General features: G+C 43.7%; 7 protein-coding genes across 9 annotated transcripts; 4 read left to right on the top strand and 3 right to left on the bottom strand.

Annotated features, from left to right (window-relative positions):
- Positions 1-590: 590 nt before the first annotated feature.
- Positions 591-3,801, top strand: BDCG_04750 (UMTA protein). The gene is made up of 7 exons (XM_045420392.1): positions 591-875; positions 963-1,732; positions 1,823-1,980; positions 2,157-2,201; positions 2,293-2,443; positions 2,521-2,548; positions 2,637-3,801. The coding sequence occupies exons 3-7, from the start codon at positions 1,901-1,903 to the stop codon at positions 3,335-3,337; spliced, it is 1,005 nt and encodes a 334-aa protein (XP_045276511.1). The 5' UTR covers positions 591-875; positions 963-1,732; positions 1,823-1,900; the 3' UTR covers positions 3,338-3,801.
- Positions 1,934-6,419, bottom strand: BDCG_04749. 2 transcript variants are annotated; one of them, XM_045420390.1, is made up of 8 exons: positions 6,264-6,419; positions 5,945-6,172; positions 5,823-5,835; positions 5,684-5,718; positions 5,579-5,594; positions 5,343-5,508; positions 4,930-5,264; positions 1,934-4,784 (listed from the first exon to the last, which is right to left on the bottom strand). In XM_045420390.1, exons 2-8 carry the CDS (start codon positions 6,032-6,034, stop codon positions 3,874-3,876), a joined length of 1,566 nt encoding a protein of 521 aa, XP_045280992.1. In that variant the 5' UTR covers positions 6,035-6,172; positions 6,264-6,419; the 3' UTR covers positions 1,934-3,873. The 2 variants fall into 2 exon arrangements, with proteins under 2 accessions (XP_045280992.1, XP_045280993.1); XM_045420391.1 differs by lacking the exon at positions 6,264-6,419 and having other exon boundaries at positions 2,063-3,622; positions 3,801-4,784; positions 5,343-5,594; positions 5,684-5,835; positions 5,945-6,135.
- A 1,870-nt stretch (positions 6,420-8,289) lies between these two features.
- BDCG_04748 (small monomeric GTPase) lies at positions 8,290-9,711 on the top strand (the record flags this gene model as incomplete). The annotated part of the gene is made up of 4 exons (XM_045420389.1): positions 8,290-8,555; positions 8,632-8,733; positions 8,812-9,513; positions 9,579-9,711. The coding sequence occupies 4 exons, from the start codon at positions 8,290-8,292 to the stop codon at positions 9,709-9,711; spliced, it is 1,203 nt and encodes a 400-aa protein (XP_045276510.1).
- A 684-nt stretch (positions 9,712-10,395) lies between these two features.
- Positions 10,396-11,621, top strand: BDCG_04747 (heme/steroid binding domain-containing protein). Its single transcript, XM_045420388.1, has 2 exons — positions 10,396-10,957; positions 11,059-11,621. Exons 1-2 carry the CDS (start codon positions 10,640-10,642, stop codon positions 11,569-11,571), a joined length of 831 nt encoding a protein of 276 aa, XP_045276509.1. The 5' UTR covers positions 10,396-10,639; the 3' UTR covers positions 11,572-11,621.
- A 656-nt stretch (positions 11,622-12,277) lies between these two features.
- On the bottom strand, positions 12,278-13,039 carry BDCG_04746 (40S ribosomal protein S25; the record flags this gene model as incomplete). Its single annotated transcript, XM_045420387.1, has 4 exons — positions 12,278-12,303; positions 12,422-12,631; positions 12,839-12,896; positions 13,037-13,039. The coding sequence occupies 4 exons, from the start codon at positions 13,037-13,039 to the stop codon at positions 12,278-12,280; spliced, it is 297 nt and encodes a 98-aa protein (XP_045276508.1).
- A 410-nt stretch (positions 13,040-13,449) lies between these two features.
- Positions 13,450-15,053, bottom strand: BDCG_04745 (uncharacterized protein; the record flags this gene model as incomplete). Its single annotated transcript, XM_045420386.1, has 3 exons — positions 13,450-14,079; positions 14,148-14,950; positions 15,023-15,053. 3 exons carry the CDS (start codon positions 15,051-15,053, stop codon positions 13,450-13,452), a joined length of 1,464 nt encoding a protein of 487 aa, XP_045276507.1.
- Positions 15,054-15,331: 278 nt separating this feature from the next.
- BDCG_04743 lies at positions 15,332-20,588 on the top strand. 2 transcript variants are annotated; one of them, XM_045420384.1, is made up of 6 exons: positions 15,332-16,700; positions 16,881-17,302; positions 17,363-17,386; positions 17,449-17,929; positions 18,009-20,002; positions 20,121-20,588. In XM_045420384.1, exons 2-5 carry the CDS (start codon positions 16,899-16,901, stop codon positions 19,650-19,652), a joined length of 2,553 nt encoding a protein of 850 aa, XP_045280991.1. In that variant the 5' UTR covers positions 15,332-16,700; positions 16,881-16,898; the 3' UTR covers positions 19,653-20,002; positions 20,121-20,588. The 2 variants fall into 2 exon arrangements, with proteins under 2 accessions (XP_045280991.1, XP_045276506.1); XM_045420385.1 differs by lacking the exons at positions 15,332-16,700; positions 17,363-17,386; positions 20,121-20,588 and having other exon boundaries at positions 16,788-17,302; positions 18,009-19,690.
- Positions 20,589-26,810: the final 6,222 nt, after the last annotated feature.

The following is a 26,810-nucleotide window of genomic DNA, read 5'->3' as shown; positions in this document are numbered from 1 at the left end:
ATGGGAGATTGAAGGAGGAATTGAGGAAGATGGTAGGTAGGATGATAATAGAGGAGAATGGGGAGCAGTTATGCGAGAGGAATAACCGAAAGAAGGGAGAGAATTCGCGGCTCAAAGAGTACCTCAGAGGTGGAAATCTAAGGTAATTCTAAGGGAATTCATGAATTCAACAGGAACAAGGGATGATGATGTGCTCTGGGTGCATAATGCATGTCCAATATCCTAGCGTAGAGGCCCATCTCACTTCCGTCAATGGCATAGGAGCTGCATTGCGATTGCAGTATGTTGTATTCTCTGCTGTCTCAAGAAACTCGAAGTTCCCTGCAGCTAGTTTCGGTGAAATATATTGCATGAGAGGACTGAATTGCTGCATCTCTTGTTGGAAAATATCTCCTGTCCCCGGCCCAATTCCAGGAGACGCCGTTGACGGTATTTATATCTGCATCATATAATTAGCGCATATACACAGTTGCTAGAAGCCTTCTTTAACTAACTTACCAGTAACTACAGAGTATCCTAGCTATATTTTTCCCTACAAGGGGGGTTTTTCTTTTGTGTTGAGGAGCGAAGTCAAAATGGAGGCTGGTGTCAAGCATTCCCCGTTAAGAACTCTCCACGTCCTCCACAAAGCTGGAGATTGAAAGCAAGCTCCAACCTTCAAAATACTCATCTGGCGTCTCTCTTTGCCCGCCTGCAGCCTCGACGGCGCCCTACGCCAGTCCGCCGTTTGAAAACTAAGTCATGCAGCGCGAGTTGCTTTGCTTTCGAACTAGGATATTCCAACCCACACCGTATGCTGCCCCCACAAAGCGAGACTGTGGGACAAATAGCACCATTTATGCGCTGCGGATGCCGTTGTGCAGGTGGAGCGCATGGTCAGTTAAGAAGCATATAGAACTTCCCAGCCCACCAATGCGAGAATAACTCCGAGCGGCGACGACGCTAATGGGTCTCTACTACAGCGTAAATATGTAAAGAACGGTAGGCGATAGGCTATACGAACCGAACAGTTCCCTGTCACTGTGCGTGTAAGCGTCAGCTCGCAAAAGCAAAATGCCTTGCTCCACGGATGGCATGTTGTGCAGGGTTTCTGAAGCCGACTACGGATAACAGCTTGAAGCGGTTAGAGGAGTCGAAGGATGCTGCTGTTGGCGCGATTATTTATTTCTTTATTTAGCGCCATCACTGGGAAGCGGAGATGTTCTCGCGAAGAAAATGGCGTCCAGAACAATCCAGCTTCAGTCATGGAATTGACAGGAAGAGATTCCGTTCCTCAGAGAAGAAACAGAAGCATAATAAGAAAAAGCAATTATTACCAGCGATATGCAAGTGACAGGAAACGGAAGAATATACTCATTAGTTAACATTTAACAATCCATGTCAGACGGGCCGCGGGCCATCCTCCGCCGCAATCACCGGCGCAATCCTGTGCAGAGAACAAGCGGCATGGACAGGGGCATGAACAGGGGCATGAACAGGGACATCAACAGGGACATCAACATGAAGATGGGACATGAACATGGGATGAGATGGTGCGGGCGGGCTGGTTGTCTAGGATGATTGATGTCCCCTCGTGTGCAGCCTCCGGATCCTGGCGGGCCATGTATATATATATGTATATACATATATACATATATCCATAGGCGCCGCACAAACCCCCCCTGCATTGGAAAATGGCGGATTGATCCGTTAATTCACCCATTCCACTGGTTTCCTCTTTCTGCTAATTGTGGTACGTCGGCGTGAATCTCCTGTTACATCTCTATCTACCCAGTGCTTTGGGACACATTTTACATCTTGCTAATGTCGGTTTTTGTTGCAGCAGCACACCGAGCTTCAAAATTCGGAGTCCCTCGTTCTGTATAAAAGCCTCTGAAGTTGGATCTGCCACTCCAAGATCATGGCTGAACCGGTTCAAGACCCGTTTCACATCGTTGTCGATGACAGTGAGGAAGATGCCGAAAGCTTCGAGGATGAGGTGTAGGTTTTTTTATTTATTTTATTTATCCAGGTTTTTCCCTTAAAACAATTATCTCCTTCCCCCCCTATTCCATGATACTTGTTGCATTGCACAGCTAGTTGCATGTTAAGTAAAATCAATTATTGAGGAAAGCCTTGGATGTTCACTATTTACTAACCCAATTACCATTCTATAGTTCGGAGACCAGCTCAATAGCCTCCTCGATCTATCAATATCGCGTGTAAGCTTCACCCGCTCTTGACTATATGCTCCCTCCAGCTCTCAAAAGAATAGCGGGGGAGAAAAAGGGCAATGCTAATACCGACAAAAAGGGAGCATGGGCGTCGATATCACGCATATAAAGCCGGGGCGTATTGGGGACCAAATGACGAGACCGCTCAGGAGGCCCTAGATCTTGCACATCATGGATATATGTTGCTCAAGGAGCAGAAACTGTATCTGGCGCCTATCAGCAAGCCCCAGGTAGCTGCCACCCACCCGTTCTCCCTACTATGCCGTTCCATCCAAGATTCGCAGCTAAACCACCGTAAAAACTACAGAAAGTACTTGACGTCGGAACAGGAACGGGTATGGTGATTTTTTTGTTCTTCCAAACTAAAAAAACCCACCCTGAAATATGTCCCCCGACTTATTTATTAACCATATATCTCCGCAGGAATCTGGGCCATCGACTTCGCCGACCAACACCCGGAAGCCATGGTAATCGGCACAGACCTCTCCCCCACGCAGCCGGGCTGGGTGCCCCCCAACCTGAGATTCCAAGTCGACGACGCAACCGAGTACCCCTGGACCTTTCCCGCCAACACCTTCGACTACATCCACGTCCGCGACCTCTTCGGCTGCATCCCCGACTGGACCGCCTTCATGAAACAGTGCCTCACCTGCCTCAAGCCCGGCGGCTATCTGGAAATAAGCAACGCCTCCGTCTGGGTCGAGAGCGACGACGGCTCCATCCCAGACGACAAGAAACACACCCTCCGCCAGTGGGGCCGGCTGTTCCGCGAGTGCGGCGAGCGCACGGGCAAGACGACGACGATCAGCGAGACCCAGCGCGACGTCATGGTTGACGCCGGGTTTGCAGGGGTGGAGGAGACGCGGTTTAAGCTGGTGGTGGGGCCGTGGCCGAAGGACCCGACGCTCAAGCAGGTCGGGCGCTATCACCAGCTTGAGTGTCTGCAGGGCTGCGAGGGGTGGGCGTTGGCGCTGCTGACGCGCGTGATGAAGTGGGATGTGGAGGAGGTGCAGGTGCTCCTGGCGAATTTCCGCGCGAGTGTGAAGGATAAGAGTATACATTCGTATACGCCGGTGTCTGTGGTGGTGGGCCGGAAGCCGTTGGGGGATGAGGAGGGGGAGTAGGAGGTGTAGGAGGTGTTGGTCAGGAGGGGAGGAGAATGAACGCCCCATAAACAGAGGCGACTGAGGCGACTGGATGATTTTTGCGATATGCGATATGATATGACCTTACGATATGCTGTCGTTACTGCTTTTATAGTTATGCTTATGAGAGGTTTGTGGGTGGTGTGCATGTATGAATGTAAAAGTACGGAGGCTTTCAATCAGGATATAAGGCTTTTATTAAGCATTCTACTCTCTCGGTTCATAAGTTTGGGTGGAGTGTGTCCTAGAAGATTTGACCAGGATCTATCTAGATGGTTAGTTATTCTTAAGAAAACGAAAAAAAACAAAAGGAAATAACAACAACAGCCATCCTAGACGCTTGTAAATTTTTCTGAATATCCCAAAATTTTGTGCAAAGGCTCCCTCACCCCCTTTCAGACCCTTATAAATTATTATTACGTATATACAATTCTCAACTTACATATACCCAAGTTCAATACTTATATATCTCGTCCTACGCATTTATAATAAATACCGTTGGAAATCAAATCACCTCAATACCCAGCAGGATCATTCCCCTCCACATACATCCCCCCGCCCAAATTGTTCCCGCATTCCTGGTGCCAGTTGCGCGGGGTGAATTTATCTGCGATCTTCTTGAACGCCTCGAGCGTGCAGAACGTGTCGTTGCCGGGGAGATGGTTGCTGGGCTTTGCCGCGCAGCCGGGGATACGCATGGGCTGGTCATTGTAGCGGACGCGGACGTAGTATTTTTGTAGTGGCGAGGTGGGGAGATCTGATGTGGCCGAGCGTGCGATTTTGGAGGGCTGCGGGAAGCTAGGTGCTGGCGATGACTCGCCACCGAAAAACTTGGACATCAGGCCGGTTTGTTTTGCTTTTGATGCTGAGTTTTCTAGATCAGGGACGTTTAGTTCTTCGAGGATATCGCCTGGTCTGGGGCCGTGGGGTTGGGCGGTGGCTTTGAAGAGCTCTACTGCTATCGAGGAGGTGTAGGGCGGCCACTTCCCGCCGTCAAATGTCCCCAGACTAGTCAGGATTGCGGCGATGGTGGTATCGTGGCAGCCGCTTAGGGCGAATTTGACGATCCCGTTGCCGTTGCCGGTTCCGTTTGTGGTTGGTCGCCAGCCGCCATCAACCGATGCATGAACCATGCGATCGACAATGTCGCCCATGAGAGCGCCGATGCCTAGTTTACGGTATTCGTTGCTCTCGTTGTATCCAGCAAACCACTCATCTGTGACAATTTTTTCGCCTAATTCGCGGGCCTTGGAGTCGTAGAATTCTGCCGGGAGACGTGTGCCAGGGCCATGTCCTAGAGTGGAATTGATTGTGTCCATGATACCGGACAGGCGAGGGCTGGAATCAACTGCCACTCGGGGAGAGTTTGAGGGCATCCATTTGGACCAGAGGGAGTTAAGGTATTCCATGTCTTCAGTTTCGTTCCCTGAAAAATCAACCAGAATTCACCACCAAGCGGCAGGAGTTTGAAAGTTAGTCTTGGCATCCTTATTGAATTGGGTTTTATTACGAGACATAATATAGCAATCAATCTATAAGCAGGGGTAGGCATGGCATTGCGTGCAAAATACATTTGTTTGCTGCCTTCTGGGCAAAAAGGCGGGCTAGTTGTCTGAAGCGGTGGCAATTGCTTTCATTGGGATAGAGGGTTTCGTCTGCGGGGGAGCGGGCCACGATGGTAGGCAGAGGGAAGTTTGCAGTTCGTGCGTCGGGAGGGTACATTCCCCAAAAGGTCTGCTGGAGCGACTCGAGAGCTCGAGGGATCGGGGTAGTGCGGAGATACATGTCATCGGTGTTCGACCTGATTTTGGGCATGAAGCCCAGCTGGTCGACGTACAGGTGCCGTAGTCGCCGACCCAGCGCATAGGTGGACTCGCGGCCTTCATCGGTCAATTCTCCTGGTAGACTAATTTTTTCGAGGTATAAGCGCCCTGACTGAGTGGTTTGGATTCGTTGCAAAGATATAGATGGGGTCATGACTTGCCAGATGCCTTCAGCTTCTCCTTCCGGGCCTACTGCCATCAATGCCTGGTCGTTTTCTCCAAATCTCTCCATCCTCCTCCGCCATTGGAAACTATCCCAGCTAGACAGATCCTCCTTTGAGGCGGCAATTTGGGTCATTTTCCGTGCGGCATTGCAATACGGCCAAACTGGTGGAGTGGGCTGGGCATCAGTGGATTTATGGAGTACTGGAATGTGAATAGAGTGGGAGACATTTACATGGAGCTAGGCCGGTCTATTTAAGCTATCAATTAGCCACGGGAATGAATATTATAAATAGGATGCGAATTGATTTGTATTTTTAGGAGAGAGTAGCAGGCGTACATTTTGAAAGCGAGAAGATACCGGAGTCCGTTCACCTAGGAAAGGAGGGATGCGAATGTGAATATATATAGAAAAGTTTGGAGTTTGGGAGAGAGATAGATGTTTACTGAGAGAACATGCGCAGGGGAAAAGGAATTACCATGGCGTAGAAACTATTCGAGAGAAGAAACAGATATAGGTTAGTATATTGTAAGTAGTCTTTTTTTTTTTTTTTGTTGGCTTTAGCGGTGTCTAAATAAATAGATGAACAAGGAGACTCACCACCTGGACCAATTGCAGCTGTAAGCCGTCTGGATAGAGCTTGTGCAGCTCCTCTTTGGAGTAGGGTTCGCGGGGGACAAGGGACGTCATGTTGCAGGATTGAGAGCGAGAACAGACAATCTAGTAGTATGTTGGTGATGGGGGAAAAGCGTAGAGGTGTTGTTGTTGTTGTTGTTGTTGCTGCTGCTGTTTGTTGTTTGTTGGAGATGTTGAGGTTGAGGTGGAAGTCTAAATATTTGTTTGGCGATTCGGCGATGACGTTAAATATTTGAATATTCATTAATTTAGTTAGCTATTTAGCTATTTGAAAATCACCAACAATTCTAAATTATTTATTACTCCATGACTCAATTGACTATGTTTTTTCTTGTCTCTAATGGTCAGAGAGATTTCTTTCTTTCCTTTTGTTGCTGGCTGTCTGTTTATTAATTTATTATTCATTCTACTGAGAAAGATGAAGATATTTAGATAAATAAATATAAATAATAAATGGCAAATCAGAAGCTTCAGCAATTAACAGGCATAATGATATTGACATGGGTTTTGATTGGGCTATTTATTTAAATTGCACTGAATCAACTCTCTAATTCTATACTCTGTACCTCATCAATCCATTCATTCATCATCATCATCATCATCTCCTGTGTTCTGTGTTGGTTAGATGAATCTCAGAGTCGAGTCTGTAACTATCTATTATTTAACTAGTTGGTTGCAATATTTATAACTTATTTATCTATTTTCCAGCCTCCTCTTTCTTTTCTTTCTTCATCTCTTCATCTCTTCATTTCTTTATTTCTTCACCTCAAGCTTATTTAAACATCTCCATCCTCAACCTAGGTCTCTATCTATCTATCTATCTATATACACACAACCCATTGACACCTCATCTATTTATCTATCTACCTATTCTTCCTAGATATCCCATATATATATATATATACGTGTAATCCCCTGTCTTTGTCTTTATCAAGCAGAAGTATGTGATGATGGACTTGATCCTTAATAATGAATGAATGAATGAATTAATCAATCAATTGTATAAATAGGCTAAATACTTGCTATCTCTTTCTTTCGCCCGCCGATTCCTCCGCGCAACGACGTCCACACTATTTATTAACTAACTACTACTACTACTACTACTACTACACTACGTTAACTACTTAACTATTTATTCCGGGCTGAGGACAGATATAGTTTTCACTCTTTTAATTGCTGCTCTTATTAAATATATCCAGCCCTCCGCCCCATAGATACAAATTAACCAATTAATCCACTGATCTGGAATCTTGTCTTCTTGCTGGCCACCAAAAACATGGAGGTAAGAAGATGATGATGATGATGATGATGATGATGACCCCGCTTGTTTTTGCCTATTTTCACTCACCTTTTCGCTCTCTCTACCCTACCTACTTTCCATCCGCTCCGCAGTGGACTTTTCTTTTTTTCTTTTTTTTTTCTTTTATATCTTTGCTCTTCTTCCCTCGTCGCGCCATGTCCCCGAGATTACGTTCTGTTTTTGCCCTTTTCCATATACCATACCATACCCATTGTTTGATTGTGCGAGCCCCCCCCCCCATATATAACAACTATTTATATTATCATCCACTATATCCATCCTCCGTTCGCCTCCTTTCACCTATAGAATGGCTTCTGCAGACCAGACCAGCTTATTATTGTTAAAATAAACACACCCGGGTTTCCTTCCTGTCAAGGCATCATCAGTGATGATATATGCTTTGTTTATTTCCTTTGAATCGGCCCCAAAATCCACGAGAAAAACGAAAAACCTTCTTTCTCAGATTTACTTTTTTTGACTTTCTAGTGCTACGGTCCTGAACCGTTGGTTTATTTTATTTTTACCTTTTGGTGTCTTCCGTTGGCTTTCCTTCTCTTTCTTCTTCCCATCTCTGTTTCTGCGCACAAAGAAAACCCCTCCTTTCTTTGCTCTGCTATAACTATACCCGCCAGAGAGAGAGCAATTGCGATCCCCCTTGCCGGGCTTCACCGCTTTCCTCTTGCGATAATGGCTAGGCCCGGGACGAATCTCTCGCGGAATTTGTGTCGCCAGCAATAAATAAATATCTTTGGTATTTTTGCGCGCCTTCGGGGGAACTGCCCCCGGTGTATACGAACCTCTCCTGCGCCTAAGGACCGGTTCAGGGAGTCTTCTCGAAACAGGACCACAAAGAAAACGAAAAGAATCAAGAAAAAAAACACGATTCAGCTTCAAAGCCAAGCTCGCGCAAGCGAAAGAAGTCATCATGACAATGATGTGATTTTTTGTTTATCTGTCGCGCATTTTTCGCTCCGTCATTTATTGACCTCTGCCCCCTTCCCTTCTCACCATGTCGCGAATTCCCCCATCGCATTTTCGCCCCGTCGATCCGGGACAGGATCGATTTGTCTATTCTGACAGCTCAGTTTTGCATGGCTGCCGTCCTATTATCAGAACCAGAGCACAGCTAAGCCTCGAGGAAAATCTACAGGGCTCGAATCATCCACATCCTCCAAGCGCCCAGGCGCAGTCGCAAGCGCAGGCTAGGTCTGGGCAAGTATCCAGTAACAAGTTTCGTGATACGAAGCCGCGGTTATTGCTGATGGGGCTACGTCGGTGAGTGCCCCGAGGGGGGATATATGTTTATTGATGACGGAGTGCGCAAATGCAGTTGCTGATGAAGCGAGTCAAGGAGCGGTAAATCTTCTATCTCGAGCGTCGTCTTTCATAAAATGCCCCCGACGGAAACGCTATTCCTCGAATCGACAACTCGCATCCAAAAGGATTCGATCCAGTGGGTTTTTTTTTTTTTTTTTTTTTTTTTTTTTGCTACTTCTGTCCGATGTTGGGTTGTTTCGCTAACCTGATACAGCTCCTTCATGGACTTCCAGGTTTGGGATTTCCCTGGCCAGTTGGAATATCTCGAGCCATCCTTCGACCTGGAAGATATTTTCGGCAATCTGGGCGCATTGGTATGGGTCATTGATGCCCAAGATGACTACCTGGAAGCCGTCTCAAGGCTAAACCGAACCATCCTCCTCGTACAACAATACTACCCTCACATCAACATCGAAGTCTTTATTCACAAAGTAGACGGCCTATCCGAGGAATACCGTGCCGACACGTTCCACGACATCGTCCAGCTCATTTCAGATGAGCTCAGCGACGCCGGCTACGAGAATGCGGCCGTGCACTACTACCTCACGTCGATATACGACTACTCCGTCTTCGAAGCCTTCAGCAAAGTGATTCAGAAACTCATCCCGCAGCTCTCCACCCTCGAAAACCTCATCAACATCCTCGCCAACAACTCCGGCATGGAGAAGACGTACCTCTTCGACGTGCTGAGCAAGATCTACATCGCATCCGACACAAGGCCCGTAGACATGGCCTGTTACGAAATGTGCTCGGACTACATCGACGTCATCGTCGATGTGAGCGAGTTGTATTCGTGGGACCACCCCGAGCGCAAACCCAAGGGCACGCAGATCCCTGAGGCGGAAAGTCATGTCGTCTTGCATGACAAAAGTATGATCCATCTCATGGAGATGAATAAGTATGGTGCCCATTTTCTGTATTTTACGTTTTTTTTAGTCCGGGAAGAAGGGCTGATATGTGGTATGTTATTATTATTATTAGGTACCTATGTCTCGTCTCCGTGATTAAAAACGCAGACGCCAAGGATAAAAAGGGCCTCATCGACATGAACTGCCGCACCTTCCAGGCGGCGCTGAATGAAGTCTTTTCGAGGAATTGGGAGCAGGAGTTGTGAGAACTGGTTTTCGTTTGTATGAGGAAGAGGAAGAAGAATACCCTCGTCGTATCGCATCTCTTTTTCCCCTCTCTTTTTTTTTTTTTTTTTTTTTTTTCGAGCACATTTTTCTGTTTAACTGTTTAATTCCTTGTGCTGATAGGGCCCTCTCTATGCCCCGCTTTTCCCTTTTCATCGATTTTACACTCCTTGTATGGATTTCCACGGTATACCTTATCTATTATTGTTATAGTTTCCTGCATGTGCCTATATCGTTGAGGGAGGGCAGTTTTGGGCCAGTCAGGTTGCTTCGAACGCAAACGGGAAGAAGGGAAAGGCGAAACACCCAGTAAACTACTACCTTTGTTGATTTATAGAGTTGGGTAGGGAAATTGCGAATATATATATATATATATATATATATGATTTTCATCCGTATTTCTACTGAATATCCAGCAACTCAACTCGCACCCCCCAATGTCAATTTGCTACGGGCTTGTTTGCGGATGTACGCTGCGTAGGCGCTTAAATAAGAATAGAAAAGATATTCCCAGCCTGCGCCTGGGGTTAGATACTCTTTCGTTGGTATTTTTTTATTTTTTATTTCTATATCTATCGCTTCAATGTGCCCTCTTAAAGCTCTCATAAACCGTTGACCATCATCATCACTCTATGACGTAACAGGAATGTCGACTCGGCCAGTTATGTTTTTCCAATAGTTAATAAAGACGACCAATTAACATTGATAACAATGCAAGTTGTTTACAACTAACTCCCAACATATCCCAGCAAATAGCCTGCCTACATATCGGGCATCGTTCGCAGGGCGCGAGAGATTGCATATTGGAGCAGTAAAGATAGCTCGCCGAGCTCAACAGCTTTCCAACGTTGTCCTGTGCTCTACCACAAAGTGAAGTTTAAAAACAAACAAAAAAAAAAAAAAAAAAAAATGTCCGACCTCCGCCAGCGGCCTGGCAAAGGCCCCTCCCGCTCAACGAAGGATAGAACGGACACGGATGAAAGTGATGAGCTAGATTACGCCTCTACCTCCTCACTGGGCGACGAGAAGACACCTAGCAGTAGTACCAGTTCAAAGCAAACGGAACAGCCCAGACACAGCTGGGCAATCAGCCCCCTCGATATCCTCCGTGTCATCTTCCTACTCTTCCTCACCTCCTCCGCGCTCTCATACTATGTCACCACCGACTCTGTCCTGTGGGGGTATAAACTTAAGATTCTCCGCTGGCCTGTCCTGAAGAGCTATCTCGTACGAAACCCCCTTCCTTCTTAAAAAATCCTACTAGATACAATGCAGCACCCTTTTCTTCTCTAACCTATGCCAAAATCTAATTAATTAATCCCATCCAGCGCGGCCCCATACTCCTCACCCCCGCCCAACTCGCCCTCTACAACGGCACCGACCCCTCCCTCCCCATCTACATCGCCATCAACCGCACCATCTTCGACGTCTCCGCCAACCCGCGCATCTACGGCAAGGGTGGCGGCTACAACACCCTTGCCGGCGTCGACGCCACGCGCGCCTACGTCACCGGCTGCTTCGCCGAGGACCGCACGCCCGACCTCCGCGGCGTGGAGCTCATGTACATCCCCGTCGAAGACGACGATGGTGGCGCGGCCGAGCGGGCCATGAGCGCTGCGGCGAAGAAGGTGCGGCGCGAACGGGAGTGGAGGGAGGCGAGGGAGAGTGTGCGGAAGCAGGTGGAGCATTGGAGGGAGTTTTTTGCTAATCATGAGAAGTATTTTGAGGTTGGGAGGGTGGTTGGGGTTGAGGGGTTGATGGGGGGCCCGGAGAGGGAGTTGTGTGAGGCGGCGCGGAAGAGTAGGCCGTTAAGGTCGCAGCTTAATGGTGGGGAGGGCTAGGGTGTTGTTGGTTGGGGGTTTTAACATTTCTGTTGTTTTTTTTTTTTTTTTTTTTTTTTTTGGATGTGGGGAATACGAGATGAATATATAGATGGGATATTAAATCTAGTGGATTTTGGTGGGTTTTGAGATGGGTGATATTTATCTATTGCGAAACATGCTAGGAAGGCCTGTACTTTAACTGTAGCTGTTAGGGAGGTACCTTGTTTACCATCTACTGTACAATGGTTTGTGAGAGCGTTCGTGCAGAGTTCAAGTAAAATGAGAGAGCATCAAACAAGTATGTTAAATGGTATGTTACATCCAGTCCGTACAACTCTTGGAGCCCCCGTGATCCTAAGAAAGTTTCCATATAGGCACCTAGCATGGACATCAATTCGACTGGAAATGCGACGTTTGTTTGTGTTGGTAACGGTCGATAGATCCTCTACTCAGGTTATCTGAAGATCCAGTTACTTTATCCATTCACAATTGGAAACCTTGACCAATTTTGAATACTGTGGAATCTTAGATCCTTGTCTCTGCAGTGCAGATATTTTTTAATTTCTTTTTTATATCCATACACTCATGACTGACGAGATAAACATGGAGGGAAAAAATAAGACAACAACAATGAAATCAAGAACACCGCTTTGACGAACGCGAAAACCCGGGGTTAAAAAGAGGAAACGGAAAATGGTTCGGAAAATGGTTCGGAAAACTTCGTTTACTCGGCTGCGGTAACGGCGCGGGCTGGAGGGACGGGTTGTTAGAATACTGGACAATAGGTGGGAAACGGTATATGAAACATCGCTGATAAATCTGGTCCAAAGAAACGACGGAAGATATAAAAACGGGGTATTCGACATACTGTAGATGTTCATCTTCGAGTGACCAACAACCTTCTTGATCTGACCCTTCTCCTCCAGATCGGCGAGGGCCTCCCGGGCCAAGCTGCCGTTGATCTTCAGTCTATCGACGAGGGTGGCGACGGTGATGAGGCGGTAGGATTGCACATCCTTGTAGAGCTTCTCGGAGGTGGCCTTGTCGAGGACAACGGCGTGGTTGGACTTGTCCTTGACTGTATTGTTTGAAAATCTTATTGTCAGTTTCCATTTGTCCTCTCTGCCCTCCTTTCTCGCGCTTGAATCCAGGGGAGGAGTGTGCCCCAGTTATGTCCAAGCAAGATATCCGAATATCCCCCTCTCCAAGAAACAACCCCCCCCCTTCCCCTCTCAAATCCTAGCATCACAGCCTCCTCTCTCTTATGGGTGATTTTCTTCCGTACCTTTGCCCTTGGACCACTTCTTCTTCTGCTTCTTGCCGCCGGAGGTTGCTGCGGGTGCCTATCGCAATCGCAATCATTAACCCGTCAGTAAATCTTCTCTCGCTTGTCCCGGATCTTTTCATCCCACATCATCCTTGCGCTGGGCTTCTCATCGACCACTGGAAACATAGAAAGGGAGAGCAGGCAGCTGTAACTAACCATGTTGGGTGGTATGTGCGGTGGTTGTCGACGACGAGGTGTTCAACAGCGGTCGAGAAGAAGTTTGAAGTCGTCAAGTCGCGGCCCAAAGAAGGTGCGAAATTGCGAGTGGGGTATGACTAAGCTAGTTACCATTTAGCCCTAAGCCCTCGTTTGGTCGAATCGGGCTAGATTGAAGTTTTATCCCTTTACCGGAAAAGGAAAGTTTGGACCTTCCAAGCTTCAACTCTATATAATTTTTTAATGCCACAATATATCTTTTGTCTGGAAAACAGTACCAGTTAAATCCTTTTAGAACAAGCCCGGTAACATTTGCGTAGTCATAGAAGATATTTCATAAATAAAGAAAAGCCATCTAATTGTCTTCTTGTGGGAAGAAGATAAAAGGGAGACGGAGGGCGTAGACCATGCTATCATGCTCCTGTAACGGGGAAGTCATCCATAGTCAAAGCGGGATGCTCGTCTTCAACATTTAGAACCTGAGTAAAGCTAGTCTCCGTGCCGTTGCCGGTGACATAACCAAACGTGTACCCAGTCTGCCATCCATACCAGATTAAACCACTCTGGTCAGTATCCGCCCTGACCCAAGAGGCGGAGTACTTCCCCCCATCCGCAAGAGGGATTCGAGCGATCCTTGGTCGATGATTGCATATCCATTGGTGCGCTGTGGGTATATCATCTTCGTTGATGGTCATCAGAAGCTGCGGGAATTTGGGACACCAGAGTAATTGTCGGATGCTGGATTTTTGTATCAACCCGCCAATCAGTCTCGGGGTTTGGCTATTTTTCATTGACCACATCCACACGATATGTGGGAGGCTATGGTCTATTGTTGCTAACATATCACCGGTTTGGTTGAACGTGAGGGAGGATACTGCGCGGGCCCCACCACTGGCGTTGCTGAAGGTATACGGGAAAACAGTTGATTTGGGGGCGAGGACATATTCAGTCCCGTTCGTGACGCTGGACTGTTGCTCCACGTAGATGTCGCGGCCTATTGACCCGAATGAGAGAGGGTCATTGAGAACTGAAAGCAAAGAAAACTAGGGAGTTGAAGTTAGCTTTAGTGACACATATACCTGGCGTAATTGGCGGAAGATAGGAAACTCACTGTCTTGCAGTTCAGCAGAGCAACAGTTCCATCGTGTTTCCCAACAGCCATAAGTTGTGAATCTGGGCTCCATTCTATCGTTTTAACTCCTAGATTTAAATCGTTGGTTCCCTCACTATAGGTCCTATAATGCTGCCCATCGGCCGTGTATATCTCTACCCTCGGCACCATGCTCGCAGAGTCCCAGACAGCAAGCCACGCACCATTCGGGCTCCATTTTAAGCCCTGAGCATCAACCGTGTTAAGAGTCACGGTGGTGATAACTTCATAGGTTTCCGGCTCATGGATAGTTAATGTGTCATTCGCATCAAGTTTCAGTAGCAGCGCAAGGTGGCCTGTCACCGGACGAAAGCCATAACCAGCCGCATTGGAAAATTTGGGTGACTTTATCACATTCTGCCCACCCGTCGCTAAAGAGAATACGGTTAGGTGGGCGTTGAATTCCGAAAAGGCGATCACTTCATCATGCGTTGCTGCAAAATCCACATGTGTGAAATGGAGCGCGTCGCCAGCTTCGATTTGTGCAGACCAGTTCTCATCATGCAGGTCCCAGACGGAAATACGGTGTCCGCTGGCGCAGAGAATGCGCTGGCTATCCGGTGTAAATGCATCGGGCTCGGCAATTAAGGGCCCGGGTGGTTTTGACCATCGAAGAGCCTTGACGCGGCCCGCAATGCTCTCACTTAGAGTGATGGTTCGAATGGTGCTCTGGCCTTCTAGAGCGCAAATTATGGATAGTTTATTGGTACTGGCAAGAGCGCATATGTATCGGCAATACTCAGACGGAATAACAGATGCGCTACCTGTTCTTTATTAGCAGCTGTTGCGAACTCCTGCTGAGGTATATATATGGGAGGATGTTGGCGAGAATATACTTAATTGTTTTATTTGACTCCTGGTTGACATTGCGGGTAAAAACTCAAGCTTGGCTATTACCACAACGTTTAACTAAATATTAGCTATTAGTAGTATAAATGAAAGGCATTCATGTTTTACGATAAACCTTGTTGTACCTTTTTCCAATCGATTTTATATTCTTCATGGTAACGTAACAATATAGCTTTCTCAGATCTTGCCAAGGTTTGTTTTCTTAATAATCAGAGAGCAGAGACATATAAATTCTAAAATCTAGCACAAGCACGGCAGGCCAACCTCTAAGCTACGCTTGATTTTGACTAATTAATTGAATTTAATGCTAGCTAGCGGAATTAGGAATCTCCTTAGGAATCCCTTTGCGAAGCAATCTGTCCAGACTTGAAATCGTGTGCTGGGCGGGGTCGTTAATATATGAACCAACATTGGAATTTACTCCGCTTCTTTACATGCTCAGTGTTACAATATCATCGAGACTCCCTCTTCCTTCGCACTCAGATGCCATGATTTCTAGACGATGGATATTATATTCTCTATTGAATACTTGAAGTCGTGCTCGAACTGTGCGCTTCCGCGTATTTCAATTCCAATCCTGCGGATCATATCCACCAACAAACTGCCAATTACAAGAATGTCAACCAACACAATTAGGGCCAATTCCAACGGCTTCTACTGATATTCCTGAGAAAGCCTTGAAGCTGGGCACGAAGCTGGCTGGTCAAACCGGGATTCTATCCACTCCTTCAACACAGAGCAGAACCCCCTATTATCCTGCATATACCTCCTATGCTGCTGCCCGTATCAATATCCCTTTGGTCATTTTTCCCTTCAACCTTGTCGTAAGTATGCCCAAACCCTGTCTTTCGGAAACGTGATATTTCAATGACATCGTCCTTTTTTTCAAATTGCATTTTTACAACGCTTCGGAGGATTATTTTCCGTATTGATACGGAAGGAAAGAACTGCTGTGAATCGCCTGCTTTCTCAACCATGGGGGCGGGCCAGTCCTCGTCGGCCTCATGGCGCGATCTTAAATATAACATCAGTGGCTGACGAAATTCACAACTGATGACCCTAAAAATCGCATCTCCATGTGGCAGGACATTGACAAGTCCTTTAGGGCTATCAATGACAAGTTTTGATCTAAATAAGGATTAAGGCCAAAGATGCTCTCAAGCAACCTTGGTTTCAAGATGAATGAATCAAAACAATACCCAATCGTTCTGGTTGAATTGATTGTTTGAAGCAGGACATTTATCACAGCTCCCCTCTTTTCTGTTCTTCTCCTGACATTAATTCGCCTAAATAATGAATTATGTGGCTACCTTCCGCGTAGTGCCTACAGGGCCCGGGTTTGGTGGATATTAAAGCTCCTGCTCACTCAAGCGAATATTCCAACCCCGATTTCTCAACCGAACTCAATTGGGGTACCTTGGAGCATTCACGAAGGTGGGCTACGCTTATGTCGTATATTATTTTAGAGGATATGAACCCTGTCATGTCGTTAGAATGCCAGACCGGTGCGCTATCGTCCAACAACCTATCAAGATCGAGCAGTAGCCGCCCTCACTGATGCGCCTCCAACCTCGAACAGTCGGAGGTTTTAAAATGAACTTCACCGGGATTTACCCAGCAGACACATTGGGCATGGCGGGGCTCGCATTTTGAATAAGAGCTAAGGTTCTCCGCACCCCTCTCCTCTCCTCTCCGCCCATTTCACATATAATTTGAGCGCTCGAAATATTACCTACAGCATCAGAAGACTCACTCGCCCTTTGAAGCTATCTTGAGTTATTCTTTGTAACTCTGGGAACCTGAATTCAATCTAGCCAAATTCAACCTCTCTGACCATTGTGATAGCGTTACAGAGTCCGCAGAATGCCACCCGACAAACCCCTTATTAGTCGAGCAGAACTGGAAAGAGATGGAATGGTTTACTTTGAAGGCGTTTTCTCAGAGGACGCAAATGGAGATGTGTCGCTTTCCCTGCCAGCTCACGTTGAGTCTTACAGACAAGCCCTCTTAGACTTTAGTTCTTTGGGGCCCGACCGCAGTAAACCTTTCACTCCGGGGAGATTTCCGGCCCCGCCTATACAGCATAACCCCGCCCCGCTCCTTTCCATGACTGAGGATGGGCGGCGGAGGATAGATCACTGTGCCGGCCTATCCAAGAGAGCTAGGGATCTAGCTCCTCCATATACTCCGGATTATAAATGGCAAAGCCTTCTGGAGGAGATATTCAAAGAGTATAAAAGCCGTTTTCCAAGTGGCAGGGACCAACAGTAAGCCCCTTCCCACAACTTGAAGTAGTCCTTTCATCCATCTAATGACTGAACAAAAAGGGCGTTGTTTGATCAATTTTCTCTGTAGGTACTATTCCTTCCTACCCTCTCTTTAAAGGTGGCGTTAATCCTTTTGTTCGGTCTAGAGAGAAGAATATTCTTTGGGATGACACGAAGAAATATGCGGAGAAATGCCCAAAACCAAATTTTACCTATGGATACCCAATTATTAGAGATGTCCCCATCGCTCTTCGATCAGCAGAGCCTGTGACGAATTTTTCGTTTGAGGTACTTGGGGACCTACGCTCTGCGGGCCTGATATCCTCTCCAGTTGGCAGCCTTCATGGATGGACGAAGGACAAGTTCACCTTTCTCTCTCCGGACAAGTTCATCTGCTTCCCCTGGGCGGTGGTTGAGCAGTGCCGTGGTCTTTTCCCATTCGAGGAAAACTACGCACATGCAGCGAATGCGGCATTAGTTGCTCTGCGGCTTAATGAAGAGCTCTCTAAGTTTGCTACAGGCAGCTACGATTCTATTCCTCCCGTAGTTGCATTTACATGTGTTGGATCGGAGATCAGAGTTTGGCTGGCTTATTCCGAAATAAAGGACAATCTTTGTCATGTCCATGTAAGCAGTACACCCCCTTTCACTCGTACGGATTGTGTCTTTGGCTTCCATTGACTTTGTTTCATTTTATTTTCCCTAGAGAATGGTATGTATCTGGCAGCACAGCCTGAGTCAAGACCGGGGTGTACTTGAGACTTGCGTTATAGTGGAAAATATGTTGCTTTGGTCATCCCGAGTATGGAAACCGAAGATTTCAGGCTATATCAGCCAAATACGGCAATGTAATCCAGCGCTTTTTTTCCCTGGCTATTCCCCAAAACCCACGATATTATCGTCCAGGATCAACTCTTTTGAACCTTCAGTCAAGAGCACACAGCCTAAACCCGCAGAACCAATGTTTGTATTTGGTGCTCAACGCCCGTCAAGCTCAAAAGCAAATAACCCGGATCCTGCATCATGTACCTCGATATTCACATCTGGCGAGCAACACCTATCTGCACCCAAAGGAAATGACCAAGACCCTGGACCTGGAAAATCCCCGCCTGCAAATCTCATTGCAAATACAACTGGAGGCTCTACAAAAGACGAACGACGTGGGCGCAAACCGGTGGTGAGATTACCGAAAGTCAAGTATGACGAAACTCGCGGATCCGAACAGAAACAGGGAAATGACATGCAGCGGGCATCGCGCGCGGATCCCGCCACTGATACGATAATAACGACGGAAGAATGCACCACGCATAACACACTGGGAAATGCTCATAGTTTGGGGCTTGATTCAGTACCAGAATCAGCTGTGGCGTTGGAGATATTGAGTGAGCGGATCAACTCATTAGATTTGGATAAAAGTGTGCAGACCGCCGTTGGTATTCAATCAACTGGAAAGGGCAAAAGTTCCCATGCAAGCAATGTAACCGAAGGTGATACCGACAAGGAGAGTCGAGAAAACCCCGCGGGGGGACCTCAGGCGGCCAACCTAGAAAAGCCATCGCGGACGACATCGGCCATCGGAAACTCTAGCACCGCCGTGAACTCGGATTCTCGCAGCAAACAAGGCGCTAGGACCATTGAAAAGGATTTAAACCCATTGACCGAAAGATCGGAGAATGATCGTCCCCACCAACCCAACAGTGCACTTTCAAATGATGGCAACTCTTTGTCCGCTGGGTCGTCCAAGCAGGACGTCCGCGAAGGACGAGAGGATTTTCCTGAATACAGCGAGGGATTTCAAGACTCTCCCGACGAGCCCGAGCTGATGATTGGTCCCTGTCCACACTATGGAGCTATGGTGGCCGAGTCGCTCCAGTTGCTCTTGGGCGATGAACTGCTGCGACTCGAGGCAGTCTCGAAAATTATCCTCGAACTCCAAGGGCACGAGCTCCTTGATGTGTCTTGGAGTGTTCTGGAGCTTTGGGTGGCTCAGCATGCAAATGTCCCGTCGCCGTGTGCGGCACTGGACAAGATTATACAGGAACTCAATGATGCCCTCGGATCGCCAGATACTATTGTTACTCCAGAGCAGATGTGGGCAAGCGAACCGGACACATGGAAAAATATAGATAAGGCTTTGCAAAGCATTTTGAAGTCGAGCGAGGGGACATTACGGAATATATTGGAATGGGCAATCGAATCCATGGATCTCCTCGAGGGACTGGAGCTTTGTAATATCCTGAAACTTGGGGAGCTTTCTTGTTTGGAACTGAAACGCATGGACCAGGAGATCATTGACATTATGCTCGATTCGGTGGCCCCTCGACAAGCCCTGCTGACGCGGCGGGGCTGATGCATTCCGCGGGTGTGACGCCGTAGAACCGGTTGGGAGCGATGAAGAAAAAAAGGTTATGGTTATTGGACGCAGCGTAGTACTAGGGGGGATTACACCATACTTACAAATTATTGTTGCACCATGTATGCTTTCCGAGCCTATTTTCCATCACTTCCGTGAGAGAGGAATATGAACGGTGGAATGAGAATGTCCGAGCGGCTTTCAGACGACCACTCCGCCTAATTCGTAAGGGTGGTGTTGAATCTTCAGCGTTGCGAGTGGCAATATCTACACAACGAATGTACAAATGGATTGAGCTGGGCTTGAAAAGAGTCAGGATGCAGGGGATCCAGAACTTAAGGAGACGCGTAAGTAGGTAGTCCCTCGAATGAGCTACAATGTCAATATGAAGTAGTAGTTATGCCGTCACTAAATAAACAAGGATAAGACAAGAATTTCGAAGTGTGATATATTAACACCATTCAGTCGCAGGTGAAAATCACAATGAAGAAGCAGAGGCGTTGTGTTCTAGGCTTCGGATATAAAGAATCCCGTTTCGAGCAACCATTCGAAGTACAGTAACTACCTCCCGGCTACCGGCATGCTCGCAGAAACCCTGATTTAAGGTGCATAATCTTCGTATGAAAGCGAGCCTTCGAAGCTGTGTATCCAGGGGAGATTGGCGTGAAACAGAAGAATGATGCCGCACATGTAATTGATATCCCGTCCGGCTATAATTTCTCTTCTTCCAGCGTAGTGGAGCTTAACCAATCGGGCTCTCCCACTCTTGAGATGAACCAACCTGGAGACCGGTAGCACAAACGGGCTGTGAGAGCCGGCTACAGGGCGGGCTGCATGGACAAAGGCAGATCAGGATGGCCATTCCGATACACAAATAGCATGAACATAGGAATATTAGTAGTATAGGTAATTCCATCATTCTCCTGTCTCCAACGTTGTCCTTGTCAATATATATTTATCACGACAGAGTAACTAACTATACGCAGTATAAATGAAAGTTAATAGTTAGTTCAGGAAGCAGAAAACTTGACCTCGCTAAGTGCGCCACTTGACCTCGTTACATAATCATGACCCCGACCTCGCACAATACAGTAATAATCAGTTGGTAATTGACTTTCAATCTTTCAATCCACTCATAGTCTCATTCATTCAGCTCATCAACCAATCAAAGCATGTATAGCTGATTAGATGGCCGCCGGGATCATTTCACATTTGATCCCATTTGATCTGGTCTCATACATTTCTTGACATGAATCCCGCTGGGACTAATTATTAAATAAACATGCAAAGTGACTATATATGTCACGCTCCCGGCCGCGCCAAGGCCCCGTTGCGGTTCCACACGGCCCATCGCTTCCATGCGGATGATTCCATCCCGTCCGAACCGGTTTCCAACCACCCTATGACATCATTCGGATGTATCATAGGAAGATCCGATTGATGGATATGAGAACCCCGCTTCTATATGAGGTCAGCAGATTACTCTTCCTTGGCAATGAGGCGCCGCTGAGGTATCGCTCCGGTTATCCTCACTTGTGGAATGAGAGGAGGGTATTCACCCATTGTCTATATAGAATAGCTAGATGCTGGCTCCTCATCAAAGGAGTCAGTGATTTGTTTTGCTTCTACTGAAATATATATAAGAGTTACTGCATGCCTCATACAATCTTCTTAGTATACTAAGTATCATATCTGTGATATTGTAAGAATAAGTGCTCGCAGGCGATTATTCGGGTGTTTGCAGCTTGGTGTGATATGTACTGTTAACTACTAGAAGTGTTCACGGTAGGAAGATAAATGTAGAGATCAAATGTATAATAGCATTCAAGCTGAGTTGTGAATAGTATTCATGAACTCCAGTCTATATAGTTGTGTGTAGCCAAGGGCTGCCAGCTCTATTGATTACATGAGAGATAGAAATAGAGATAAAGAATCTGCAAGAAGTGAGATTTCTTACATATTCTTCTCTCTCTAAGGCTTCATCCGCGAAGCCTTTCACTGAGTGACTTTATAGTCAGCTCAGCACTGCAGTGATACTCACTAAAAATTCTTTACATCTATAAAAAATCTCAGTGAGGAAAAATCTCTTATTATTATAAAGAGAAAAGAGTCTGTCACTCAGTTTCTTATTTCATGAGATTCTTTATAGTCTACAGATTCTTCTCTGACTATTACACAGATTCATCTTATATCTTTTATATAGAAGAGTTTCAGTTGACTCTTAATTATTTTTATAAGATTCTTGTATAATTATTACACAGATTCATCTCACAGATGAATCACTCTCTATGAGATTATTCTTATTAAAGAGAAACATTTATAAGTTAATCTTTTATTCATTCTTACAAATCATTACTCTTTGACACTGTAGAATTGTGAGAAATTTTTCATTCTTTTATTAACTCTGTAGAATTGTAGAATCAAGATATTTACAGTCTGTAATCACTCTTTATAGTCATATAGAAAGATTCAGGCCTGTAATTCATAATCACTTTTATTTACTAGAGTGATCTGACTGTTCTACAGAATCATTCACAGTGTAAACAAATCTCTCTAAAGTAGTATAAATATCTCAGATCTATCTGTGAAATCTCATCTTCTTTTCTCTTTTTTCTGTAACAGCTCTCATCTTTATAAACTATAAGTATCTTTATTCATTCATGAAGTATTTTCACTCAGATAATAGAGAGAGAGTATTTCTAATAATATCTGTATATTAATTCAAGAACTTCTCAAGAATAAAAATTTTTTCAATTTTAATATCTTCATAAATAATATCTGACTGCTACTGAGCTTCTTATAAGTGTTTCTACAACTTCTCTAATCACTTTTTACTGACTGATGAAGTAGAGACACTGCTGCTTATAATTACATCTTTATCTCTCTCAGCTCTGTCACTGCATCTGATCTTCAGATCAGTAGCTCATCTCATTTCTCTCTCAGATCAGTCTCTGACTTCAAGTAGTATAGTTTCTCTCTTTACTGTAAGTCTTCTTATAAGTAATTTCTTACAGACTCTAGCTAATAGTTCTTATAAAGCTCTCAGTGTTGTCAGTGTCTTCTACAGCTCTACAGGCCTATAATCATTTCTCTTCTATCTGCATAATCTCTGACTAGACATATGTGAATATGTCTAAGTTTTCTATCAATGATTCTCACACTGCAGTGCATTTCTGTAATTTCATTATTAATGAGAGATAAGTTTCTGAGTACCTGTAAAATCTGAGTAATCAAGACAATGTAAATGTTATGAATTCATAACAGAAGTTAATCTGAGCAGATAAGTCTTCTCTTTATATTCTCATTGTTTCTGAGCTGAATACTTCAGTATAACAGAGAGAGTGAACACAGCTTCATAAGAAATATCTGATTATATATATAGATAATCAGTCTTCAAGACTCTGCTACAACTGTGTATACTCTGATATTCAGCTTCTCTGAAGTCTGTGCATTTCTGATAGTTTTCATATCAAATACAATAATTATCTATACTGTGAGCATGATACTCTCTGCTTCTTTGAAGAAGAAAATTGATAGTTATAAGAGAATTGAGTGTTATAAGTGTTGATGATGTGAGTATGAGTTTTCTTTATTTTTTCTTTATTAATCTCTAAATTGTATTCACAGTTCTGTTTATTTTCTTATTTTTTAACTTTAATAAGAACATATTTTCTTCTTCTCTTATATATATCACAGACTATTCATCTCAGTAGAAACTCATTATCTTATAGACTAGAGTTTATAAATAACAGTGTTAATATCTTTATTATAATCAGATTCTTAGCAAAGACTGCATTATTCTGACTTATCAGAATTCACAGTATAAAAGTTATATCTCAGCTTCTACAGATATCTTATCTACTCAGATAATTCTCAAGTGAACTTATTCATCTTATCAGAATATTCTTATCACTGAATCTTGAATCAGAGCTTACAATCTCACTTCTCTGAGTTAATAATCTCTTTAATCTGATATTCTCTTTCACTCTCTAGTACTTTATAAACAGAGTGATAAGTTACAGAGTTCTCTTCTGAGAATTTCTTATATTTATAAAGCAAAGAGATATGAAAAATATTATATATTTACAACTCAGATAACAGTTTCAATCTATAGAACTGTGAGTTAACTTTCTTCATAATCTTATAAGACTCTATTTATAAGAGATTCAGCTTCTTACTAGATCTCTGTGTAATAATGTTTTCTAGACTTAGTCAGACTCTATTATCTTTCTTAAAACTCTTTATAATATGCTTGAAGTTATAGTATCTCTTCTGATACTCTTAAGTCTTTCTCAAGAATTTACAGACTTTCTTCTGAATCTTCTGAATTCTCTCAGTCTGTTCACAGATATTATCACACTCTATAATATACTCTTATGAGTTTATCAAAGTCATCTGTGAATAAGTCTTAGTAAGTATCTCAAAGAGAGTTTTATCTGTGCTAACATACTTTGAGTTATTGTATATGAACTCTGTGAGTAATAATCAATGCACTCAGTCATTCTGATTGTAATTAATAAAGTACTACAGATACTGTTTTAATATACTTATCAGATATTCTATCTGATCATCTGTCTATTAATGAAAAGTCATGCTTAGATCTTATGAGATCTTCAGTATAGTTATCAGATCAGATCAGAACTCTTCTGTGAAGATTGATTCTCTATTTAAGATAATGTTTATAGATAATTCATACAACTGAACTACATCACAGACAAAGATATGAGTCAAATTCTTTGACTTTAAGTTCTTATAAGTGAGTATAAAGTGTGTTATCTTGATAAAGTAATTCACTATCATCAGCACACTGTCAAAACAGACATTATATATATTCTTACTTTCAGAGAGACTTATAAGAATATTTATTTCTAGCTATTCTCAAGGTTTCTGCAGAATGAGTAGAGAAGTGAGTTCTTTATATAACCTGAATTATACTACTCATGAATTCTGATAAATAGTATAAGAATTCACTATCTTCTTCATAAATTCTTATATCTTCAGTCAGAAGTATTTTCTTATAAGCAACTCATGAGTTCTAGTATCTGTAAAATGATCTGCTAGAGAAGAGTTATAATATCTTTTAATAAGTTCTATACATAGAAACTTATTCACAGGCATATAAATTCAGCCCTCTCTTCATAAGAGATTATTTAAGTCTCTTCAATTCTTTATTTCTGCAGAATTAATCTCTGCTGTGAGCAGTTTCTGAATATACTGAACATATTCATTCTTCAGTTGCAGTTCAGACAATCTGAATAGAAGATCTTATAAAGACTTATACTCTGTTTCTTCTTACATCAGGTCTTCTGCAGTGCTTCTTAAAGTCTGTAAATTCTTCAGATTATAGATACTCTCTTCAAGAATTCTCACAGAGATTCTCAGAGTATTAACTCTCAGTATTATAGAGAGTAGTTGTACAGACTTCTTCTCTCTCTCTTTCTTCTTCTCTCACAGAGAATTAAGAGACTCTTCAGTCAATCTCTTTATAACACTCAGTCTAAGCATTCTGCAAAGCTTTTCTGTCTTCTCTAATCTCTCTGTATCTATCACTCTGATCTTCTTAATATAGTCTGATCTGTGAGAGAGTCTGTCTGCTGAGTTCTTAGTTCTCTTGATATATTCTATCTTGAATCAGAATCTACTCAGTCTCTGAGCTCAGTGAATCTGTCACTGCAAGAGTTTCTTGATTGAAGTAAACTATTGTAAGCTGTCATAATCAGTTCTAACAGTAATCACTGTTATGAGACTCTTAAAGTAGTAATATCAGTGATAGAAGAATTTCACTATTATAAAAAGCTTCTGATTATGAATGTCATAGTTAATCTTCATAAGTTGTATCTTCTGTGAGAAAAAGGCTACTGAAACTCAGTTCTCATTTGACTGTAGTTGTGAGACTATTTCTGAAATTATAAAGAAGAAGACATCTATCTTTAATCTGATTAAGAGTAAGAGATCAAAGTGAAATAGTATCACTGTATTTATAAATGTCTGTTTTAATCTTGTAAAGACTCTGTAAGCTTCTGAAATAAGAAAGTTCTTACAGTTCTTTCTTCTCAACAATCTTTTCATTCTCTGTTCATGAGATAACTTCTTCTTATTTTTATTCTTCAGCATGTCTGTAAGAGCTAAGAAGATTCTCATGAATGCAAAGATAAACTGTCTATAAAAATTCATAAAGCTCAGAAAGATCTGAATCTCATGAATACTAGTTAGCTTCAGTCATGATAGAATAGTCTTAACTCATGAAGATTTCATCTGAATATCATTTATGATAATTATATATTCTAGAAAATTAATTCAGCAGACACTGAAGTTATACTTTATAAGCTTAATATACAGTTCTGTCTCATCTAAGACCTTCAACACACTTCACACATGCTCAGTGTGTTCTTTCTTCTTCATAAAGTACATTACTACATCATTCAGATATATTATTATGAAGATATTCAGATATATATGAAGTGTTTTATTAATGAAAGACTGAAATGCTGTGAGAGTATTAGTCAGATCAAAAGACATCACTAGATATTTAAACAATCTCAGTGCAGTTCTAAAGACAGTCTTTTATTCATTCTTAGACTGTATTTGCAGCTGTGTATATGTATTAATTACATTCAGTTATGTGAATATGACAGCTTCTGCAAGACAGTTGATCATATTCTCAATCAGAGATAGAGAGTAGTAGCTCTTTATTATCTTGAAGTTCAGGTCATAGTAGTCTACATATAATCTGAGATCTTCATTCTTCTTCTTCACAAATATCACAGAGACTCTCACAGAGGCCTGTGAAGATCAGATAAAGTCATTCTTCAGATTCTTCTTCATATAGGTTTATAAGATCTCTATCTCATAATGAGAGAGCTTATAGATTGATTCTCAGAAGAGTTTCTACTTTTCTATCAAATCTATTATCAGATTCTTCTTACAGTGAGAAGAAAGCTCAGCTGTCTTAGCTGAGCTGAACATCTCTGCAAGATCTCAGTATTTCTCTGATATCTGAAGCTCAGTTTTCATGACTGTGAGATTCTCAGACACTTACAAAGTCATTACATAGATAAGCTTGTCTTCTCTAATCAACTCTGCAGTATCAACTGCTTCTACCTCTGTAAGTGAGTCTGCTAACACTGATCAGAAGTATAAACCTGACTTATAAAC

This window comes from Blastomyces dermatitidis, assembly GCF_000003525.1.
Source record: "Blastomyces dermatitidis ER-3 genomic scaffold supercont1.5, whole genome shotgun sequence".
NCBI classification, from domain to species: Eukaryota; Fungi; Ascomycota; class Eurotiomycetes; order Onygenales; family Ajellomycetaceae; genus Blastomyces; species Blastomyces dermatitidis.
The sequence above is the reverse complement of the archived record's forward strand: the minus strand, read 5'-3'. Positions and strand labels throughout refer to the sequence as shown.

Coding starts and splice junctions, on each gene's coding strand:
- BDCG_04750 (XM_045420392.1), top strand. CDS start 1,901: ATGGCTGAACCGGTTCAAGACCCGTTTCACATCGTTGTCGATGACAGT. Junction 1,981..2,156: donor GAAAGCTTCGAGGATGAGGT/GTAGGTTTTTTT, acceptor ACCATTCTATAG/TTCGGAGACCAGCTCAATAG. Junction 2,549..2,636: donor TGACGTCGGAACAGGAACGG/GTATGGTGATTT, acceptor ATATCTCCGCAG/GAATCTGGGCCATCGACTTC.
- BDCG_04749 (XM_045420390.1), bottom strand. CDS start 6,034: ATGACGTCCCTTGTCCCCCGCGAACCCTACTCCAAAGAGGAGCTGCAC. Junction 5,265..5,342: donor GGAGAAGCTGAAGGCATCTG/GCAAGTCATGAC, acceptor CGAAAAAATTAG/TCTACCAGGAGAATTGACCG. Junction 4,785..4,929: donor CCAGAAGGCAGCAAACAAAT/GTATTTTGCACG, acceptor TTGATTTTTCAG/GGAACGAAACTGAAGACATG.
- BDCG_04747 (XM_045420388.1), top strand. CDS start 10,640: ATGTCCGACCTCCGCCAGCGGCCTGGCAAAGGCCCCTCCCGCTCAACG. Junction 10,958..11,058: donor CTGTCCTGAAGAGCTATCTC/GTACGAAACCCC, acceptor AATCCCATCCAG/CGCGGCCCCATACTCCTCAC.
- BDCG_04743 (XM_045420384.1), top strand. CDS start 16,899: ATGCCACCCGACAAACCCCTTATTAGTCGAGCAGAACTGGAAAGAGAT. Junction 17,387..17,448: donor TTGTTTGATCAATTTTCTCT/GTAGGTACTATT, acceptor TGTTCGGTCTAG/AGAGAAGAATATTCTTTGGG. Junction 17,930..18,008: donor ACAATCTTTGTCATGTCCAT/GTAAGCAGTACA, acceptor TATTTTCCCTAG/AGAATGGTATGTATCTGGCA.